This window comes from Lates calcarifer, linkage group LG2 (genome assembly GCF_001640805.2).
Source record: "Lates calcarifer isolate ASB-BC8 linkage group LG2, TLL_Latcal_v3, whole genome shotgun sequence".
Taxonomy (NCBI): Eukaryota; Metazoa; Chordata; class Actinopteri; family Centropomidae; genus Lates; species Lates calcarifer.
Window position 1 is genome coordinate 6,471,382 of NC_066834.1, and position 18,892 is coordinate 6,490,273.

Below are 18,892 nucleotides of genomic sequence, written 5' to 3' on the forward strand. Positions count from 1 at the left end.
TGATGAGAGGTTTTATGAACCATAGACTGTTTATAAAAAGATAAGACACTGCACAGATCATGTGATCCCATATAAGGTAAATAATTACGAATTTAAAATACCCTGAAGAAAACTGATGTGAGTTATGAAAAATCACCCAGTGTCATATCAGGAATCCTTGCGAGACTAATATACTAACTTAAAAAATACGTTCGAGAACAAAAGCTGACGAGTGAAATGCAACGCTAAACCACAAAATCCAAATATCATACTTTGTGAAAATGAATGCGCCACTTTGAGTCATTTATTAAGTTTTACACATCACAGCTTCCGCTGTAAGCTAGCAAGGATCCTCGTTCCCGAGACACAACATGACCGCGCGTAGAGTGCCCGCACACGGCCGTGACGTCACTCAGAGAAACTGGACTTTTCTGGGCTTCTGAAAAGTTTTACAAAGATTAAAGCTCCATGGCTTAAAAATATAAAATACAAAGAGTAATGCTTGACTTTTTTTTTATAGCTGAAGGTGTCTTATCAACGGTTTTACTGGGGTCTCTTTTACAATTGTGGAAAATACTTTTTGGGCCACAGGGGATTTTTCGTTACAGTACAAGTGGCCACTGGAAAAAATTGTCTGTAAGGCTGAGGGGCAGCACTATATCCAGTTCTTATAATACAACCATAGGCAGACCAGAAGCAGACAGGAAACTTCCTGTCTCCCTGAAAGCTTCCAAAACAAAAAACAGTGAACTAACCATGTGAACAAGTACAAGTAAACAAGTATGCATGCCCATGTCTTTACATTAAAGTGAAATTATGAATTAACGTCAAATGTTTAGGATGAACTGTAATATACCTTTATCTCACAAATCCCTGTTCACTGACAGGCACAAGTGACAGTCCCATCAAGTGAGTTTCCCATGTGCAACCTAAGGTCACCCACCGCCTGTGGGTCAAACACCATCTCCTCAGTCTCCCACAGTTCGTCAAATAGTTATTGGGATATTTTAGTCTGGACCAAAGTGACCATGTTGCTAGCATGTCTAAAAACAGACAACATACTCATGAGCTGTCATTTACAGTTTATTTCATGCTGAAATGTGATTGACCTAGAATTAACAGTTACTTTAACTCTCTGTAACGTTAGGATGACATGTCAGGAATGCGGTTAATGTGCTACAAAACAGTGCATTTGTAACCTCTACACTTTGACATGATGAGTGTGGGAATGTGAGTTAGAAAAAGATTTTGATGCTCGACTGAAGCAAATCTGTGAGCTGAATTTAAAGAACACCTGTAAAAATGTTGAGGTGCTCAGTGGTGGAAGAGCCGCAGGTTGGTGTGCACCAGAGTGATGCCTTGCTCATTACAGGCATTAATCACAACCTCGTCAGCAGCAGAGCCTGCCGGAGCTGCAATGTACTCAACACCACTCTGCAGACAGACACAGGAAAGGAAGAAACGTTAGTAAAACTGACAAGCTTTCCAAACTGTTGTTAACCTCTCTGTGTGTGAAAAGATTACAGCAGCAGGTGCATTCACATGCAATTTCTTAACCAAGTGCATACAGTATAAACACATGCTTTAGTGAAAGGTATGTGATATTTACCCGTTTGGCACGATCAATGTTATCTCTGAAGGGGAAGAAGGCATCAGAGCTGACAGCCACGGCCTGCAGGGAGCTGATCCAGTTCTTCTTTTCAGTCTCTGACAGAAGCTCAGGCACCTCCTCGTACATCGACTTCCAGACTGCCAAGTCTGGACCCTGTAAACACAGAATACAGGACTTTTCATTTATCTTCAATGTCTCAAACTTGGCATATTTTGTGTTAAGACTGTTCAGACAGCACAGTGTAGACCGAGATGAACTATTCTGGCCACATTTAGAAATGATCTACCCAAGTGAAGAAATAAAGTGAAATTAAATGTATCCACTGCCAACAAAAGCTCTGCATTTGCATTTGCAGCTAGGGCTGAAACGATTATTTGACATAATAGATGACATTGATTATAAAAAAAATTGTTGATGTGGAATTTTAGTGTTGACGTCTCGTATAACACCAGAGACTTTGTAAAAGGAACCATGTTCACTTATGAACATGTATGTATTTATATATATTTTACTTTGCCAATAACCACTAGGGGAAAGCAAATACAGAACACTGCAAATATATTGAATGCCAATGAGAAAAAGTTTAATCACAGGTATTTTATGATGAAAATACTACAACTGCAACTTACTTAATGCTCAAACTTTAAGTGCCTTGTTTCCCTTTGTTACCCACTCACCTCTCCAATGGTGTTGCTGACATACTGGTCGATAGCATTGGCCATCTCTGCTCGTTTTACACCACTGCGAAACTTCATGTTCAGGACACGAGGGTGGTGTCTCAGCCACCAGTTATCAGCTTTGTCACCAGCAAGCCGTGTGCAGTGGATACGAGACTGCTGACCAGCTCCGATACCAATAACCTGTAAATATACAGATGAGAGAAAATATTAGTGAAAAGCTAATGGCTAATTCAGATTCCTTTCTTCACCTCTTTACCTGCCTGGTCTTACCTGTCCATCTTTAGCATAGCAGACAGAGTTGGACTGGGTGTACTTGACAGCGATGGTGGCCACAGTGAGGTCACGCACAGCTTCCTCAGAGAGCTTGTGGACACAGACACAATCAAAGGGTGAACACTTGTCATTTAGACAGGATTTCGTCAAATAATTAAATAACTGAAAATTACATGTAGGATGAGCCAATATGAAAGTCATTATAGTGATAGTGACTCACTGAGCCCTTGGAAACAATGTTGCTGAAGAATTCCTTGTCGATAAGCCCTCCATTCCTCTTTTGTTTGAGATAGAGACCAAACAACACTCTCACCTCAGCCTCGTCGGGTTCGTAGTCTGGGTCCATCTGGGACAAAAACACACCAAGTCAACAATCATCCTTATTTAAATACAAAAATGACAACTGTCAAAATCTCTCACCTGCAGCACACAGTAGTTTCCGTTCTTCTTTTTGGAGAGGATCTTGAGTGCCTCCTCCTCATAACCAGGAGCAATGATACCATCAGACACCTGAGAGAAATTCAGTCGAATCATGGTTAAACAAAATGATGCAGAAGCAACAAAACAAAAACTTGCTTTTCTGATCTGTATTCATTTTTGACGCTCTACCTCTCTTGATATAATCTTGGCAGTGGGAACGTCACACATGTCTGACAAAGCAACAAAGTCTCCAAAAGAAGACATTCTGTCTGAACCTGGGGATGTAGAGAGAGTTAATACAGCTCCATGTGAAGCTAAAGATACAAAATACTCAGAAGAATGCACTGTATGGTTCAAAATTTTTGACCTCTTGCCCTGGCGTAGGCTGTGGCCAGCGGGGTGAGATCCTTCAGCATGTCGTGCACCATGCAAACTCTGGCCTCCTCTTCAGTAAGAGGAACTCCTACTGCAGCTCCTTCAGAAGAAAAGTAAGAAATGTCATTTATCTCCAAGTCCTCACTTATATTGTTAAGAGGGTGTCTGCATGTCTCTTTTTGTCTTACCAGCAGGGCTGACATGTTTGAAAGAGGTGGCAGCAGCCATGCCCAGGGCGCTCTTTAACTCTCTGACCAGCTGCCAGGCATTCAGAGCGTCGCATAGGTTGATAAAGCCAGGGGAACCATTGACCACTGGGAAATAGAGAAAAATAAATTATTTAAGGCTCTCTGCATTCATCTACTACTTCATGCAACTGAATCATCTCTATTTCCTTGCTTTACACTTTGCTGTCAAAAGAAATACGTTCTTCTATTTCACAGTTTTATTTCTTTTAGTAGGGGTTCTTTAACATCTAATGTCATTTTACGCAGACAGGGGTATTGACAGGGCACCACTGTTGTTGTATTTGTCATCTAAACTTTGGTGACCTACTTCTTTATCTCTGTTGCACTCACTGGTCTGGATAAGTTTGAGGATAAGTATGAGTGTATCCCATCTATATTAATGTTCAAGCAAAAGTCTGACATTCTGGGAGACAGGCTTGTTTATTTTCTAGAGGAGAGTTAGATGAGGACATTGACACAACTGTCATGTCTGTCCATTAAATATAAGGCTACAGCTGCTTAGGAAGCACAGGGAAAAAACTGACCAGGTTTAACAAAATAACAAGGTAACAAAATCTGACTACAATCACCTCAAAAACCCACTAATTAATATGTTATATCTTGTTAGTTTAATTGTAAACCTATCCTGTCATATTTAACAGATTACCAATAGTGGTATCAATCTTATCATCTATCTATCAAGTAAGTGTCCCAAATTTTGTTATCTTAAAGACAAATCACTAGATGATGCTAACACAGAAACATTTAGGGTCTGGGGTTACCTTTGAGAGGGAGGGCTGGGCGCAGGGTGTAGAGCTGAGCGGGTGCTTGGTGGGGGTTCATGCCATAACGCAGCGGCAGCTGGGAAACACCACGGCTGTACTGTCTGCGGAAGTAGTCTGATATGGCCTCATCATACTGTGCTGTGTGTGTGAAGGCCTGAAGAGCACACAACATAAAATACACTTGGATGAGAGAAAATACACAAATGCACCATCCTCTGGTTTGTACCAAAGCCAGAGTTACAAACCTCAAAACAACTTGTCACATGACAATTAAAAATTTAATACAGGTCCATGAGTATTTTCTATGATGACTACTTCTACATTATTTGAGTACATATCATCCCAAAGTAAAGCAACACAATTTATAGGTTTAGGTAAAATGTACCTACTGAACTCAACATGCAGTTTAGTCTGACTACCAGGTGAAAGTTCATAGGTCATCAAATGTTAAACTCTGTAACCTAAACACATATTTCAACACTTGTGATAAAAACCCTGCACTGGACTTTGTCACTGACCCTCACCTCTGAGCAAATACAAGTGAGCACAGCAGCATATTCCTTGGTGACCACCTTGATGCATTTTTATCTGACAACATCAACATGACCAGGCTCCAATCAGACAGATACAATATAGTGATGATCAAGGACACTCATCAGATATGGGTAACATATTTATTATATTAACTGACTTTGCTTCTTGGCCCTTGCTTATGTTTTGTAAGAATCTAACAGTCCCTCATTACTATTATTCATTTTAAGACCGAGGCCTGTTCATACCTTGAAAAAGCCAAAGGTGTGATTCACATCTTATTCCAAACTGCCAACCTTTACTCACAACTGAGATACAGTTTACTCACTGGAACAAGTCTGAACAGTAACAGGGCGGGATTAACGGATATCTTGAGGTAGAAGTGATTAGAAGATCAGGAAAGGATGGTGGCAACACACAAGTGAAGTCCCTCCAACTTTAAAACTGCACTTGTTATAACTTCAGGTCAGGATCACAGCAAAATATTGAAACAGCTTGAAATGTCAGACCCACAGTCCCAAAGATATTCAATTAACTCGCTAAATTCATGGACTTAAAATTACACATAAGACTTGTAGAATATTACAAAGACACAAATACTGGTAACTTGATTTCATATATGGGAAAGATTAGAACATATTCAGAGCCCTTCAAATTTGTATAAAGCTTTAAAGTTGTATAAAACCCTCAGATATCCAGAGTAGAGTTGGGTTTGGGAAGGAGTAAATTTCTCCCACATACTAGCAAGTTGAAATGGGGAAACAAACTCACTTTGAGGGCCAGAGTTCTGCGTGTTTCCAGGGTTGTGTCTTTGTCTTCTGAACTCTCCATCTCATTGGCAACCAGCAAATAGTCAGCAGGATCACACACAATAGAGACTCGAGCATGATTCTTGGCTGCTGCTCTCAACAGAGTAACTCCACCTGGGAAGAAAGAAGAACACAGGCGCGTTCTGAGAACATGGAGAATAAACTGGATTTTTTGATGCAACTGGAGGCATGAATCCTCTGGTACTCTCTGTATTATAAGCATTATTTACACATTTATTAAGCATTGTTGTTTTAGTATTCTAAAGCTACTATTCAGCTTACCAATATCAATCTGCTCCACAGCATCCTCCACTGTAACATTTGGGTTAGAGACGGTCTTCACAAATGGGTAAAGGTTGCACACCACCACTCTTGAAAAGAGCAAGCAATGAAATTAAATTAACTCTCATCAACAAACACATCATACACACACATCATACTCACTCTCACATTTAACTGTTTTGTCACATTTTTTTCACCAAAATGTGCCTTTAATTCCACATTATGTCTTCTTACGTTAGCATGCTGCACAGAATTAACACTGTTTAGCTTTCTTAGAGAATAAACAGAGTTAGGTCTGACAGCGGTGCAACTTCTGAGTCACAGCTTTGTGACAGACTGAATTAAAAATGACTAGTATTTTCTACTATTAGTGGACACTGTGTAAAGCCATTGATGTCATTAATAAAAAGCTTTTTGATGGAAGTTAAAGAAGTAATGCTAGCCTGCAAAAAGTAAGTTAATGTCTTTGGGCGATTACAAAGAACACGGGTGTCATGAGAAGCCATGTGCTCGAATTTACTAGCAAGTAAGTGACCGACTGTTCAATGTAAGTTTCTTTTGTCTACATTGGATGATAGCTATTAAAACCTTCTGCTACAGTGACCTTAAATTTCACCAGATTCATGAAAAATCTGCACTCAGCTTATTTGAGCCTCTTAAATGGAATAAACTAAAGAATGCTCTCTGCTCCACAACAGCACACATTTCCACAATCTGCCTTGAAGCAGGATTACTGATTACCATGCTCAAGCTGTTTTCCCACCCCTGTCTACACTTCTGTCTGTGACTGTAATGTGAGTATTTTCTCAGTTATATTTTATATACTGCATCCTGCAACTAATTGTGAATAACAATCTCTTGAACTAAATCTCTTGCTCCCCTGTATAAGTTAAGTTGTGATATAAACTCTGTAAATTATTCAACCAGCCTGTGGTACAGTCAATTAATCAATTAGGTGACCAATCATTTTGATAAATAATTGTTTTAGTCTCTTTTTTTGCCAAAATGTCAAATATGCTCAGTCACAGTGGGTTCAATTTTGTGAATTTTCTTCCACTTTTATCAGACAATCTTTTCAACCTCTTTATCACATGCACACAAAAACACAGAAACTTTTGATTTTTCCATCATATGTGTTGAGTAATCAATATCTAATCAGTAAAATTGTGTCTCTATCAGACCTTAATCAAATTTACCAGTGAGACGACTGTGACATCTGTGATCAAGTCACAGTCTCCTAGCCCTGAACAAATAAGAGTCACAAGACATGTTTTTAGCAAGAGCAGCAGTTTTCCAATTAACCAGCTGCCAAATCAACTACACGTGCTTCCTAATGGCACCATTCAAATTTATACTCTAACCGTGTTAGCTTGTGATCTGCAGTCACAGGTCATGGATGCTCTTTGATTCAACTATGCTATGAAGTAAATATCCTTAATTCAGCCCCTTTCTCCTCCATTTTGAATAAATATAAATATACACCATGCTATTATACAGCTGAGGCTGCAAAGAAGTTTAAAATATGTGTTTCTGTGTGTATTATTGTTTTAAATGCTTACAGTACTCTGCAGTGAGTCTCTCACCTGACCAGGCTGTAGCCCAGCTTCTCCATGTCTGCGGTGTCCGTGGGGGTTTTCCTGGCCAGGATGCCTCCATGGACAGCGGGGTGCAGGGTCTTCACTCTGCCTCCCAGCATCTCTGGGTGTCCAGTCAGCTCAGACACATCCCTGACACACAGCACACACACTGACCCGTTAGAGAGAGACATCCACAGGCAGCTACAAGACTTTGAGAACGTGTGTGTGTGTGTGTGTGTAGTGTGTGTATGGAGAAATCTGCAATGGATTTAATTTTTATCGTAAAAACTACCTGAAAACTCACCTGACAACCAGTCCAGCATCACGCAGGGCTTTGGCTGTGCCACCTGAGGCGACCAGAGACAGTCCCACATTCACCAGCCTTTTGGCGAAGTCCAGCAGTCCAGTTTTGTCTGAAACACTCAAAAGTGCTGCAGGGAGAGATAAACGGGAGACATAACACACCTCCTCACTCGTTTTTATAGACACAAACGAGAGGTAAATGTTGTGTTTAAGGGTAAAGCTGACCACGTTGGCTAATGTTAGCCAGGGAGCTAGCATCCTGCATGTCGCAGAACAAAACTTTATAATGGCGACAGGGAATCAATTAAATCTGCAGGAAAAACTCTTACCAAGCTCAGAGGAGGCCATGATCTGAGTCACAGTGTCAGTCCGTGGTGTGCGTGGATGTCAGGCGGCTTTCTGCTCACTCTTCTCTCAGTTTCACTTGCAAACACTGCAAACGCCGCAGTTCAAGACCGTCGAGGCTGAATCAACTGTACAAGCTTTTCATTGCTTCATCATGTGCTTCAAAAACTAGAAACACCCGCCCCGCTGAGGTCGGCCCGCCCCCGACACACGGGCGCACCCGGAAGAACAGTGTGGCGCAGAAAATGCGCATTTTCATCCGCATGCACGGGAGATATTAAAACTGCACCAGCATAGATTGATTACTGAATGGGCCTGATTTTCACTTTTTTGCCAGAAAGTCAGTCAAACGCCTATAAAGACATGCACAACTACAACAGACACATACAAAACTGCAAAGAGACAAAGACATACAACATGCATACTGTCTACACAGGTTGTCTACATCAACAAAATGAATAACAGTAACAGCAATAGCAAATATCTCCATTATCATTTTAATAAACTAACACATCAGTTGTTTTACTGGAACAAGTAATGTTATTGTAGGTATTACCAGTAAAAATTAAACTGTAGATATCATCTTTTCAGTTTTTATTTTGCCTCAGTTCTTTGGCATAAAGGTGCCTCTCCATAAATAAAAAGTTGACTTAACTTAACGGAATGATCCAGTTCAAATTAATGCAGACTGGCGCAGACCGTTAATGTGAGGATCATTTAATATCATTTAATTCACTCAACCAGATTTCACAGATGCTGACTTATTAATATGCAGCTTTAATTTCCTTTTTTTCTTTTAATACTATCACATGTCTGAGACAAACAAATTATGTTTTAAGTCATGGACTGTATGTTTTAAGAAGCTTCATAAAAACCCAGTTTGATGTCTGTCTTCTTCCTCTTGTATTCAAACTGTGTGTTCTTTAATTTGAACACAAGAGGGCAGACATGGGCCACGTATGTATACAAGTCTGCTTAGTAGATGTCTGGAAGTTCCTTCTCCCTAATGTTTCTGGTGACACTTGTAGAAGATAACAGTTTTATATGTTAGGCCCATATTTTGTCTTTAGATATAACAGCTTAATATGGTAAAATTCAATGACAATACAGGCCAGCAAAAATTTGTGTGCAGAGCTGTGTCTGGGCTTTTGACTCTTTGGACTTCTATTTTTAAGACTGAGACTGAGCAATGTTTTTTCTCCTGATGACTAAATTTTGTGCATATTTTATCTTTTAAATGATTATCTGAAAATCTTCTGCTCTTTAATTATGCTCTTATTTATCAAAAAACTATGATAAATACAACCCCCCTCTTTTTTAATTCACAGTTCTTGGGGGACTCCGGCTATGTTTTCTGTGCAGTGTTTATTTTCAGATAAAACTGATTTAAGCTCCAATAAAACATTAGAGTTTTCCTTGTTTGGTGCAGGTTAAATCTTTTTGCTGATCAGCATGAACTGAAGGTTATACTGACGCCATATAGGGCCAGGAACATCACTATGTTTGCTATAATTATTAAAACACCTGTAACATACATTTCCTGCAACAATAAATGACGCTCATGAATACATTCCCCTACCGCCACGCCTTTTCAATAAACTTTATTGGCAAAAAAACAGTGCCTTTTTCATGCTTTCGAACAGCATTTTAAGTCGGACAGATGTAAATTTATTGGGCCCCGTCACTCACTCCCTTACTTGCCCATTAGTTAAGTGACAGGACAAGGCCCCAGGAAACCTGCACCAATACGTGTGATTACCTTAAAAGATCGCACAATCTGTTCATATTTACGTAATGAGCCTGACATTTTCCTGATTGATTAAACTACAGGGTGTAAATATTTTAAGGGGCCCCTGATTTATAATCCAACAAAGCAAAAAGAGGCCGATTTATTTGTCTAACTATGAAAATGGGGGTTTCTGGTAACCGTTCTGCCTTTGAGGGCTGAACTGACATCTCAGGGGTGACTTGAGTGATTCAATAGACAGTGAAACATTTTTATAGAAAGACACAGGCTCTCTGTGCATTATTGGTTCAAAAAAGAATAGAGGTAGAAGGCCGTCAGCACTTTTGTCGGGCCAGCTGCTGAGAAAACTGACAGCATTATCAGCAGTAACTGTAATTTATGCAGGGAATTTTTAATCAACATGACTGGTGTATTCAGATTAAATTAGAAGAGAAACGGAATCAATGACCTCCATATATTGCTCTGCTGCCTTATCAATTAGCTGTGATTTTTGTACTGTGTCGGGGGGCCTGTGTCATAAAACAGGCCAAATGGCATTTGTCATAGAGCTGACAAGTCACACAACTAAATGAGGTCCTATTGATTCGCATGATTTTTCATCAGCCAAATTAAAAGCTGCAGTTTGATGGAGGTTCAGTCTGCAAGCTTGTTATGTATTCTATTCTCTCCTATTAAATCAAGTCTAAAAATGTCAGTGAAAACTCCTCTGAAGCCCTTCAAGTTAAATGTGTAACTGGAAGGAATAATGTAGTGAATTGAACTGGTTATTTGATGCTGCTGCATGTGTTTGCAGCCTCACCTTAATGAACAATTAGTGATAGGCCTTAAGCAGGTTGGTCAGAGCTGTGCTTTCACATTAACAACTGTGTGTCTAGCTCTTACACTGCAAACAAGTTAGTTGCCCTTTAACATTTCTTATTGTGTGGATCTTCATTTTCCCATCCCTCTGCTGCTCTACCCAAAACTGGATTACCAACTGGGCAAAGCAGGCGGGGTTTTTTTTATATCATTTCAACTAACATACACTTACTAGAAATTGGCTCCACTAAAGCAGAATATCATCTATATTGGGGTTCATCCTCCATTTTGAGGATGCAGCCTTGAAAAAGGACCCGGTGTGACATTTTAGTTTTAAGGCTTACAGTTTATAAAATGCTTATTTGTTGTTTTGTCTGATAAATTTGCTTTCTTTTTTCAGTGTGTCAAGTTAATAACACACAAAAACCTGGAGCCATGTGGTATTATTCCATCATTATTCCCTTAAGCCAAAATGATCAAAACTGTTGCAAAATAATTTTTTGTCAGTTGACTGATCAACTACTCATTTCAGCTTTCGAGCACTGGTTGGTTTCTGGGTGATAGGGGAAATGATAAATCTGCCATATTGAACCCAACCATGGCTCTACCTGGGGTTTCTTCCTTTTTACCCATGACTGATGGGGTCTGTTGTTAGGACAGATTGTAAAGCTGTTTGAGGTGTTATACTCAGTCACATAGCCATGAATGTATGGTGATGATTTTGCATATGACAGCTTTTAAATTCAATCATTGTATTTGCTCATACCTTTAGATAGCAGAGCAATCAAATTGATAAACTTAATTAAATAAAGGTACCTTACAGATTACATTCACACCAAAGTGAAGATGTGGAAAAGAAATGCATATTGATTTATGCCATTCAGACATAATACAGTCTGTGGGACAATCACTGTACTGAACTGTGCAGTAATCAATACTGTGTCCTGATACATGCAGGACGAATACTGAAACCCAGAGAAACTGCATTCACAACAAGCCTGTGCAATGTGATTTGTTTTATCTGCTCTCTCACTGTATATTGATTTGTTCATGTGAGAGTGAAGCCAAGCATCACGGGTAAGATTCATTAGCACATTAATTGTCATGCAGTTGATGGTTTCTACTCCATGAAAATTTGATCTAATATAATGAACAATTTCATAGATGATATATGATAGTTTTTGATAAAACCTATTTTTAATACTCTCCTCACTTTCGTATTGTTTTCAGTTTTCAGCTTCTTCATATTGCCACAATAAAGTCTCCGCTAAAAGTGCCATCAGTGTTTAAAGGCACTTCCAGTCATTGCACAGCCCTGCAACAGCCTGTGTCCGTCCAACCAGTTAAGAATACATTTAATCACTATATAAATACGTGACTGTGGTCTGAGAAGGGGCTAAATGACACCATACTGCCTGTCCTCCAATCTGCTCTTTAATCATTTGCCTTACATGGGGACCCAATAAAAGGCCCCTCTGCAGTTACATACACTCATCATGCTATTGCTCTTGGAAATTAAAATGGGCCTGTGTGACATCACCATCAGGCTTTTGATCGCTTTACTTCCTCTTCATTAACTTAATTATTTGGCTATCAGTAAACCCCACCGAGTAATTAATATCTGAGAGCCTTTGTAATAAATTAAAACTGTGAACTGAGAAGTACTTCGCTTTGCTACCAGAGCCAGCTCGGTGGCTATGACCATCCTGGAAAGAGAAGTGAAAGGAAAAAGTGGGATTGCTAAAGAAATCATGGATCGTTATCTGATGAGTGGGGTCCTAATGGGCTCTTTAATGGTAATGTCTGCCAGACAAGACTGAAATATCTCAACAACTATTGGATGGATAGCCATGAAACTTTGTTCAGACATTCATTGCCCCCAGAGGATAAACCCTACTGACTTTGGTGATCTCTGACTTTTCCCTCTTGCAACATGTATGTGGTTCTGAGTGAAAATTCTCCACAGTTGTTGGATTGATTGCCATCAAATCAGGTACAGATGTTCATGTCCCCTTTAAGATTAATTGTGATCTGTTTTGTGATCCCCTCTTTTCATATAGCACTATCATTAGGCCACAACTTCCTCTTTATCAGTTTATGGCCAAATTATGACCAAAGCCTCAGCTGTAGTTTGTGTTTAGTGCTAATTAGCACATATTATCACGCTAACACACGAAACTACGATGACAAACATCGTAAAGATTATACCCTCTAAATGTCAGCATGTTAGCATTGTCATTGGGAGCAAGTTAGCATGCTGACATTAGCATTTACCTCATAGTGCTGCTGGGCCTTTCAGTTCTGCTGCACAGAGGTGCTAGCATGAAACTTGATCTTATGTTCCAACACTTTATTTTGTTGCTATATATATATATATGTATATGAAAATGTGCTTTTTGTTATCACATTTGGGGCATACTAATCAGGAACAACGGTCAAAAGTTAATTTATCTTTCAGCTCTTTTTTTTATTTCTTTTTTGCTGTCATTTTTTATTTCACAGCTACACCACAAATAAGTTTCTGATAAATACATGTATGATTCATCTTTGCGATCATTCAAATAAATTAAATTCATTTACATGTAGGTGACGGGAACAAATTCATAAACATCATCGAGAACAATGCACAAAAGTAAATGTAATACATGGGATATTCTGCAGAGTATTTTAAAAAACATCCAGAAGCAGCAGATCTTTTTAAGCTTGTATTGTTTCTTCGGTCACAACACCACACAGCTGGTTTAACTTCACCTTCTTCGTGTCTTTGTGACGCAGTGGAGGCTGCACCTACTGTACATTCTCACGCTGTCTGAACACTTCACTTGTCTTACTTCACATCCTTCATTTGTGCAGCCATGTGTGTTCACTGGGTGGAGCTCCAACTGTAAGCAGATGGAGCAAAGACAAGGTGGCCAAGGTGATCATGACAGCAGCTAAATGTAGGGAGAAAATGAACACCTTTTTTTTACAGCATGCTATGAAATGTACAGTACTAAGATGATTTTATTCACAGACAGTTTATACAGTATGTTTGTGTCATAATCCTGTGTGTGTTTGGTGGCTGTGTGAATTATTAGTGAATCCAACAAATGTCCAGATTGGAACACATTACATTCACAGAGCAGACTGGACAAAGATCTTTAGGCTTGGAAACTTGTCTTCTCTAGTGTCCACAAACACAGACATGACCCAATGTCCAACCAAAACCAGTGTTTTCTGGGTGTCTCCTCACAGTCCTGCTCCGATCTTCCTGTCACCTCCTCCAACTTGCACCCCCTCCAGCTCCTCATCAGAGAAGGGGCTGTGGGGATTGTAGCCAACGTCGGTGCCACGCTGCAAGAAGTCCGTGGATTGTGGCATCCCAACACCGTTACCCATAGCAACAGGAAAACCATGCCGGGCTTCCTCCTCTTCCTCATCCTCCTCCTCTTCCTCTTCCTCCTCCTCTCCATCCTCCATGTCGAGGTCAATCCCTCCGTCATCCGGATCCACAGCTCGTCTGTTCTCATCGGTTTTGTCGGTGGCTGTTTTGCCTCCGCTGCGTAGTCGCTCTGCCTCAGACTGGGCTGACCCTGTGGCCTGCTCCTTCGCTTTCCGGCTACGCTTCCACTTCATCCTACGATTTTGGAACCAGATTTTGACCTGCCAAAAGGAGACAGAGCAGAGAAAACAAGTTCAAAAGATGTTCACATTTAGGAATAGACATATTTTTGTTATTACATCTTCAGCCCTGGAAGAGAGATTCCTCCTCAGTTGCTCTCCCTTAGAATTTCTACCAATGTTCTCATAGTTTTCCCAGTGCTGTTCCTGTGACTCTGGACTATACACCACAAATGAAATTTAAATGATTTAAAAACATCTGGATCAAAAAATTCTTAGACCTTAACTTTTCTTTTCCCTTTGAAACTACAGAGTAAATAAGGTATTTTTGTGAGTCAAATCCACTTCAAGTAAAAGCAAAGAACTTCCAACACAACTCAAACATGATGTATAGTTCATAAAAAGACATTATTTTTGTTCTTTCTCATCTTTATCTTTTAGGATGAATGCTCATACACTACACCTACTTGAGACATTTGGTAATAAAAGCATAAACCCTGTTATAAAACAATACACTATATGGATTGTTTGGTTTGTGCTGTGGACCTGGAAGATACAGCTATTTAGAAACAAATATACTCTAATTATAATTCATCAGCACTGCCTGAATAATGTAAGAACACGCAATTAAAATAGAAACACAAAACAACAGTTAAATCTTACCCATTAAACGCAGAGCAATACAAATGTAAATGTAAAAAAGTTTAAGTCTTTTGGAGGAACTCACTGGTTCAGACTCACATGATCAACATCACCACAGTAATCAAACCACATTAAGTGGAGGCATAAAGCAAAGTGTCTGTTGTACAATGTTAACCTCGACATGACTCATTTTTCCTTTATTCTATATAATATAATCCTCTTTTTTTAATCCATACATTAGGTGACATTTTAGCACACGTCAGGTCACAAGTAGTTGAGCAATGAACCACTGTTTTCACACACTTTCACAGAATGAAGGTATATTTTAATTTAACATTTAACAGTGTCAGTGTCACTACACACCACTGATGGTTTTGGATGTTTTTAAGGTGCTATTTAAGTTGCTTTTAGGATGAAATCTTTTACATGATTGTCTTAGAGATGTTATTCATGACTGTATTTCTGTTTTATTATGATTTTGTGGCATATGTTATCAGTTTTATGCTTGTTTGTAAGTTGTTGTTATTACTGCATATCTTGACGAGGACGCAATTGGAAAAAGAGTTTTTCAGTTCCAACTGGGCTCTCCTGTTTAAATAAAGAACTAAATAATAAAACTAAATAAATCAAAACTCTGTTACCTGCAGGTGTTATCTAAAAATTGTTCCTGCTCTTTAAGTATACGCCTGTTAAATTCCAGTGATCTGGCTGGATGAGTGTGCTGTAGCTGCAGTTAGTTTCTTTTATTTTGGGGGTTACATTACTATGGTGAATTGGACTGGTCTGTCTCACCTGTGTTTCAGTCAGCATGAGTGAGGTGGCCACTTCAAAGCGTTTGGGTCTGGACAGGTACTTGTTGAGTTTGAACTGGTTCTCCAGCTCCAGGAGCTGCTGGCTGGTGAAGGCAGTGCGGGGCCTCCGGCACTTCCCCAACAGACCAGACTGAGGGCCCGCTAGAGGAGGAAAAGCAAAGTTATCAGTCTGTGTGGTTACTTTATGACAAGTTACTTCTTATGTGATACAGAGCTTCATGAATGCACTTGGTTTTTCAGTGGAGTTTTAATGTTTAACAGTGTCTCAATATTCTTGTTTTGATAATTCAACTACAACATATTTGAAGATATTTAACCTTTATTAAAGACTCAAATGAGCCTGAGATATTTAAGCAGACACCACTATAGTCTAATTTATATGATACCAAGGACACAGGAAGTTCAATATAATTTTGTGGGTGGGAACAGGCACACATATGCCCGCACTCTCTGGCCATCATTAACTATAATAGCTTTACTCCAGTTTATTGTTGACGGGGGGACACGGCAGAAGCGGGCGCAGAGGCCATAAAAACACAGGCATGCCATTAACTTAATGAAAATTCAATGAAGGCTTTTGGGATTTTATTGATGAACTACAGAACGTTTTAGGTGTTTGTTTATAGTTTCTTCGTCACACAAAGACAATTTTCATCGGGCTGGCGTTTATAGAGAAATAAATGGGCCAAAATTAAAATATGACACACAGATAAGAAGTAAACTGAGGCCACTGTAGCCTAAACTGTACGGGACAATGCAGGGCTGTTATTAAACATAAATATATGAATATATAACTGGTATTGCCTTGAACAGAATATTATACAAAGCATGGCATTGAGAGGTTAATAGTTTAATGTAAATTAAAGTTGTAAATTTTAATTATAATGACTTTGGAATTAATTTACGACAGTACTTTTTCAGTTTGAATCATGAAACGGAGACGAAATTATCTCGCTAATTAGTGAAATGATTTAAATCCTAAATCAGTGGAATCATTTAGAAACAAACAATAAATGAACAACAAAAAGAGAATTATCTGTGAGGCCTATTTCATTATTATCACATGATTACATAATAATAATAATAATAATAATAATAATAATAATAATAATAATAATAATAATGATGATAGAATAGAAGTGGAGTTTAGTTAAAAATTAACTTTTGTTGAGTGGGTTTACAACACCTCAGCGGTGCAGTTCTTCAGAAGTCAGACGATCTGATTAAATCCTTTACCTTCCAGGGAAAACTGATAAAGAAAACGGTTCATACATGTGCACAAGTGACACACATTTAGGTCAGTCTTTCTATATTTTCGCACCTGACAGTTCATACACTTTATTTGCCCTTTGAATTTGGGGTTAGTTAATTAGTTAGGATATTTTACATCATTTTATCATATACTTACAGTTGTAATCTGGCAGTCTTGGCATCATGATCCCAGCACGGATCCAGTGCTCCAGGGGCAGAGATCCCGCCATGGCTGCTGCCTTCAGGTGCTCCGGATAGCTCTGTGTTAGTTGTGTAAAACCGGTGTATGCGAACGCGGGGTGCTGGCCACCCAACGCCGATAATGGGTACATGGGTGCAGGATACATGCCGGGAATCGCCCCCTGGGGCAGCGAGGCGAGTCCTGGGTGCGGGAGGTTTAGGATACCCGGCTTGGGGATTATTCCGGTCTGAAGTTGCGAGGCCCGCGGAGACGGGGTGTCCGCACGGCGGCAGGAGACTGGGCTGCCCGCGGGGCTGTCGCTGCTGAGACCGGGGGAGAGGTCTCGGCTTCCCCGGTTGGTCTCATCCGCGAGCAGGGCGTCAATTCTGAAGTTTTTCGATTTCTCCATGATGGCGTCAAATCGGGGAGACTGAGTCTTAAAGAAACGATCGCGTCGAGCTTGGCCGGTGCACACCTGTGCCGTGCGTCTGCGCGCAGACAGCGGAGCCTCTTCCAGTCACAAACTCATATGTTCTCCTTATCCTTTCATAAAAGTTCAAGCTGGACAGATCAGTTCAAGCTAAAAAAAAAAAAGCATTATCAACTAGTGAGGACTAATATCTTTAGAAAACTTACTTCTCGACAGGCACTTTAAATTATTGACGTTTTCATGCGCATCCCTGCATCTATTTACTTGAATTGGACCTACACATGTCACTCTGCAACACTGGGGCCCCTTCTGCCGTTTGACACCAACTTCTCAAACTACAGAGGTGTGAGTCTGACTTCATCGGTCCTCCTTCTCCACCCTTGCAGGCCGCCTTGAGCTGGGATTGGCTGCAGATTGAGCTGCTCTGACGGGCCTCTAATCAGCTAATTACTCGCTCGTTTCTCCCCCCAGAAAGCATTCAGAGTGAGGTAATGTCCAACCCTTGTCCCGCCTGCGAACACCTTCAACTGCATCAAAGCGCGGAGGTACATTAGAAGATTAGGCAATTGTATTTTCAGTATCTATCTTACTGCCAGCTCCTCATACTCACCGCAGATTGCAGCCATACCTTGCCATAAACAAAGAATTATACACAGCCGCTCTGATTGTCCAAACTAATTATTAGTGCGGCAAACATCCTCCACACCTTAGCAACAAATATTGGCTGTTTTTCATCTGTCTTACTGTTACTGGGTCCCTTTGATAGAAAAAAGAAAAACATTGTGTCCAGTCCAGATTTTAAATCATTAATAATAAAGGCTTGCTTCATCCTCATACTAAGGCCACACCAATGCCATTAAAGTTTACGATCAAGAATTGCACACAAACCGTATAAAAGTGTAATGACTTGGCAGAAGAGGCTATAAGTTAATTGGCCTTCTGCTTAATGTGAACTAATGCCATTTTAAGACCCGAGAAAGCGGAGGTAAATCAGCTGAGTCTGACTTTATTCTTTTCATCGTGGTTGCATCACGTCTGTCAGTTGAACACAATACAAATTAATAATCATAACAGGGTACAGAACAATAAAGTCTAAAAAGCGAATGTAATTGTGCAGCAGACAAAATCAATTTGTTCAATTAGGACAACGCCTTTTATCTGAGACTTTTAACGAACCATGCTGAGAGGCCAACACTATGATCAACACCTGACTGTGGGAACTCCCATACACTG

At 39.9% G+C, this 18,892-nt stretch overlaps 2 protein-coding genes across 2 annotated transcripts; both read right to left on the reverse strand.

The window, feature by feature from the left end:
• Window positions 1–1,049: 1,049 nt before the first annotated feature.
• atic (5-aminoimidazole-4-carboxamide ribonucleotide formyltransferase/IMP cyclohydrolase) lies at window positions 1,050–8,353 on the reverse strand. The gene is made up of 15 exons (XM_018683716.2): window positions 8,183–8,353; window positions 7,855–7,981; window positions 7,557–7,700; window positions 5,974–6,062; window positions 5,654–5,805; window positions 4,349–4,505; window positions 3,528–3,653; window positions 3,332–3,439; window positions 3,154–3,239; window positions 2,965–3,054; window positions 2,765–2,890; window positions 2,542–2,634; window positions 2,269–2,451; window positions 1,589–1,744; window positions 1,050–1,413 (listed from the first exon to the last, which is right to left on the reverse strand). Exons 1-15 carry the CDS (start codon window positions 8,199–8,201, stop codon window positions 1,294–1,296), a joined length of 1,776 nt encoding a protein of 591 aa, XP_018539232.1. The 5' UTR covers window positions 8,202–8,353; the 3' UTR covers window positions 1,050–1,293.
• A 4,850-nt stretch (window positions 8,354–13,203) lies between these two features.
• Window positions 13,204–18,431, reverse strand: mnx2b (motor neuron and pancreas homeobox 2b). Its single transcript, XM_018683715.2, has 3 exons — window positions 17,206–18,431; window positions 15,778–15,938; window positions 13,204–14,385 (listed from the first exon to the last, which is right to left on the reverse strand). The coding sequence occupies exons 1-3, from the start codon at window positions 17,636–17,638 to the stop codon at window positions 13,972–13,974; spliced, it is 1,008 nt and encodes a 335-aa protein (XP_018539231.1). The 5' UTR covers window positions 17,639–18,431; the 3' UTR covers window positions 13,204–13,971.
• Window positions 18,432–18,892: the final 461 nt, after the last annotated feature.

Excerpts from the sequence above, each read along its gene's own strand:
- atic (XM_018683716.2), bottom strand. Across the intron at positions 3,055-3,153 it reads CCAAGATTATATCAAGAGAG|GTGTCTGATGGTATCATTGC; the intron begins GTAGAGCGTCAA and ends AATTTCTCTCAG. Across the intron at positions 2,891-2,964 it reads GAAACTACTGTGTGCTGCAG|ATGGACCCAGACTACGAACC; the intron begins GTGAGAGATTTT and ends TTTTTGTCCCAG.
- mnx2b (XM_018683715.2), bottom strand. The coding sequence starts at position 17,638 with ATGGAGAAATCGAAAAACTTCAGAATTGACGCCCTGCTCGCGGATGAG. Across the intron at positions 15,939-17,205 it reads AAGACTGCCAGATTACAACT|CGGGCCCTCAGTCTGGTCTG; the intron begins GTAAGTATATGA and ends TTCCTCCTCTAG. Across the intron at positions 14,386-15,777 it reads TCATGCTGACTGAAACACAG|GTCAAAATCTGGTTCCAAAA; the intron begins GTGAGACAGACC and ends TCCTTTTGGCAG.